This window comes from Phoenix dactylifera, chromosome 11 (genome assembly GCF_009389715.1).
Source record: "Phoenix dactylifera cultivar Barhee BC4 chromosome 11, palm_55x_up_171113_PBpolish2nd_filt_p, whole genome shotgun sequence".
NCBI classification, from domain to species: Eukaryota; Viridiplantae; Streptophyta; class Magnoliopsida; order Arecales; family Arecaceae; genus Phoenix; species Phoenix dactylifera.
In genome coordinates, this window is record NC_052402.1 from 1,530,716 (window position 1) to 1,534,516 (window position 3,801).

Genomic DNA, 3,801 nt, shown 5'->3' on the forward strand with positions numbered 1-3,801 from the left:
GTTCTCAAGGGTTTGATTGTTCGCCGATAAAAGTGATATGCGAGTTGAATTTAGAATATCGTAAAACAGTTCGGTTCCTATCTATCGTTGGTGTTAAAGGAAGAACTGCGAGGAGCCAACCCTAGTACGAGAGAATAGGGTTTGGTCAGCCTATGGTGTACCGATCATTATGCCAATAGCAGGACTAGGCAGCTACGTTGGTGTCGAAGAACTGCTGCACCGCAGAAAATTTTTCTATACACAAGTATTCGTACGATATTTTTAAACAAAAGAGGGGTGCAAGCACCGTTAGGTGTGGAGAGTCGAACCCATTCCCGCAATTGCGGTCTGGTGACAGGCAACGGGCCTTAATCCTTATCCATTCGGGATCTAACAAGTGGTGCACGGTGTCTCTCTCTTCCTGCATCTACTCCTTCCTCTCCTCTCCAAGCTCTTTAACAGCGGAATTTTGGATTTTCATGGAGCAAACCGTTTCCCTTCCTCGCTTCATGTCGTCTTCTCCCATAAAGCCGTCCGCTAACTCGAGAAAGAGAAGGATCGCTCCCGCCTCCCAAGCCCTCCAAATCCCAGAGACCACCATGGAAGCCCCACCTCCTCCTCTCCTCTCACTTCCCTCCTTCCCATCCTCTCTACATGATCCCCTCTGCTCTAACTCTCTGCATTCGGTCAAGCAAATCCATGCCCGGATTATCAGAACAACTGAGGAATGGAAGTCGGGTTCGATCATGGATAGGTTGATCCAAATGTACGCATGTTCCAAGGATTTCCGATCAGCTGCCGCAGTCTTCTCTGCGGCTCTGCGGTGCGGCGCTCTAGCATGGAGTTACCTGATCAATGCTTTCGGCAGTGGCGGGAGAGATCCAAGCGAGCTGCTTGAAATTTTCCGAGAATTGCATGGGATTGGAGTGGTGTTCGGCGTTGGGGTTCTAGACGCAGCTTTAAGGATTTGTGCTCGGGAGATGAATTCGTGGTTGGGTTTTCAGATCCATGCCTTCCTCATTAAACTGGGTTTGGACGGCGAAAGCTATCTCAGATGCTCCATGATGGATTTGTATGCTGGTTGTGGGAGCGTAGAATTTTCGGACAAGCTGTTCGAAGAAGCTGCCACGAAAGATTCCATTTTGTGGAACAAATTGGTTGTTCTGAATGTGGATAATGGAATGTGGTCCAAATCGCTTGAATTGTTCCACAACATGCAGTTCTTAAGCGCGAAAGCTGATGGAGTCACGATTGCTAAAGTTCTGCACGCCTGCGGGAGAATCGAAGCTTTAAAACAAGGGAAGGCAATACATGGGCATGTCATTAGATCCGGACTTTCCTCGAACCTATCTGTAAGTAATTCTTTGATCACCATGTACTCCAAGAATTCTCTAACGGAGCTGGCGAGAAGAGTTTTTGAATCTATTGGAAGCCGGAGCCTGGTCTCATGGAATTCCTTGATCTCTTGCTGCTCTCTGAACGGTCTCCTAGATGATGCCAAAGAGCTGTTCGGCAATATGATTTCATCTGGTATAGAGCCTGATTTGGTGACTTGGAATGCTCTAATCTCCGGTCACTCGCATCATGGATCCATAGGCGAAGTCTTTGAACTCTTCAGAAGAATGCAAAAGGAGGGTCTAAAGCCAAATTCGAGTTCGATCACTAGCGTTCTTCGGACGATTAGCGACTTCGGTTTGCTTGAACACGGGAAGCAAATTCATGGCTGCGTAATGAGAAATTGGCTAGAGAGCAATGTGTATGTAGGAACTTCGCTTATCGATATGTACATGAAATGTCTCAGAGTAACCGATGCTCGAAGAGTCTTCGATACTATGAAGCATAAAAACGTTCTTACATGGAATTCATTGGTCTCAGGATATGCGCAGAATGGGCTACTCGACGAAGCTTTAGAACTTGTGAAGAAAATGGAGGGGGAAGGTACTCGACCGAATTTGACCACATGGAATGGCTTGATTTCAGGATATTCGATGAAGGGGATGAGCAGTCAAGCAATGATATTGATTCGTCAATTGAAGGCAAATGGCATAAAAACTAATGTGATTTCATGGACAGCTCTCATCTCTGGATGCTGTCAGAATGGACAATATGAGGATTCAATGTACTTCTTCGCAGAAATGCAGGATGAAGGAATCGAGCCCAATTTAGTTACCATAGCTAGCCTGCTACGAGCTTGTGCAGCCCTTGCTTTGTTAAAGAAGGGTGCTGAGTTACACTGCTTCGCAACGAGGAAGGGATTTGATGCAGATGTAGTCGTTGCAACCGCACTCGTCGGCATGTATTCCAAGTCTGGCAGTTTGCTGCATGCTCGTCGAATCTTTAAGAAGATTCAAAACAAGAATCTGGCCTCCTGGAATGCCATGATCAATGGCTTTGCAGCATATGGTCGAGGCGGAGAAGCCATTTCACTTTTCGATGAGATGTGCATGACAGGAATTAGGCCAGATGGTATTACCTTCACGGCATTGCTCTCTGGCTGCAGACATTCAGGCCTAATCAGTGAAGGATGGAAATATTTTGATGACATGAAGAACTGCTACAAGGTGACGCCAACTCTTGAGCATTACACTTGCATGGTCGATCTCCTTGCTCGAGGTGGGTATCTTGATGAAGCATGGGACTTTATACAAGATATGCCATTAGAACCAGATGCTAGTGTATGGGGTGCTCTCCTTGGAGGTTGTAGAACTTATAGAAATGTGGATCTTGCTGAAATAGCTGCTAAGAATCTGTTCAAATTGGAGCCATACAATTCTGCAAATTATTTGCTGATGATAAGTGTATATGCCTACGAAAACCGATGGGAAGATGCTGAGAACGTAAGGGATGCAATGCATGCAGTGGGGGTGAAGAGCAGGGCTGGTTGGAGCTGGATACAGATTAATCAAACTGTACATGTCTTCGAGGTCGATGGGAGACCCCATCCAGATATTGGGGAGATATATTTTGAATTGTATCAGTTGATCTCTGAAATGAGGAGGTTAGGATATGTTCCTGATACCAGTTGCATAGTTCAGAATGTTGCAGAGGACGAAAAGGAGAAATTGCTTAGGAGTCACACTGAGAAGTTGGCAATCACTTATGGACTGATCAACACTGATAAGAGCACGCCAATCAGGGTAATCAAGAATACCAGAGTGTGCAATGACTGCCATATGGTGGCAAAGTATATGTCGAGAATAAGTACTCGTGAGATTTTTCTTAGGGATGGGGTTCGATTTCATCATTTCGTAGATGGGCAATGCTCTTGCAATGACTATTGGTGAAGTGAAGAGGAAAATAATCCTAGATCTGGCGCTCAAGCTTTGACTCAATGAGCAGGGGTTTACTTTGTAGATCATTTTCCATACCTCTTGACTACTAAGGATAAATCTTGTATATGTTGATTGATTCACAAGAAAAAAAGATATCTAAACTATGTCATGATTGTAGAGAACAACAAATAAAGCGTCATAGGCAGCAGGCTTAGAGTGTTTTTTGTTTTTTGTTTTTTGTTCTTGAATGGAATGTTTTAGCCTGGTGATTGAATGCTGATTGTCGAAATAACATGTATAAGTTCCATCTTTGGGTAGAGGAGCAAAATTATTTAGAGATGATCTTTTACTGTAATTCATCATAATATTTATGAGTAGGTAAGATCCATCACATGCCACAATTTCAATTCAAATCCAATCTGAATTAATAATGAAATTGGATAATCGGATATTGTCCAACCTATTTTCAACCCAATGATAGATCGTGGTTGGATTCTTTTCTTGGCCTTTATCCAATTATGATTGTTTATTTACTTGTCCTAAGAAGAAG

At 43.9% G+C, this 3,801-nt stretch overlaps 1 protein-coding gene across 1 annotated transcript; it reads left to right on the forward strand.

Annotated features, from left to right (window-relative positions):
- The first annotated feature begins 323 nt into the window (after positions 1-323).
- LOC120112309 (pentatricopeptide repeat-containing protein At4g01030, mitochondrial) lies at positions 324-3,586 on the forward strand. The gene has a single exon (XM_039131201.1). It carries the CDS (start codon positions 459-461, stop codon positions 3,261-3,263), a length of 2,805 nt encoding a protein of 934 aa, XP_038987129.1. The 5' UTR covers positions 324-458; the 3' UTR covers positions 3,264-3,586.
- Positions 3,587-3,801: the final 215 nt, after the last annotated feature.

Coding starts and splice junctions, on each gene's coding strand:
- LOC120112309 (XM_039131201.1), top strand. CDS start 459: ATGGAGCAAACCGTTTCCCTTCCTCGCTTCATGTCGTCTTCTCCCATA.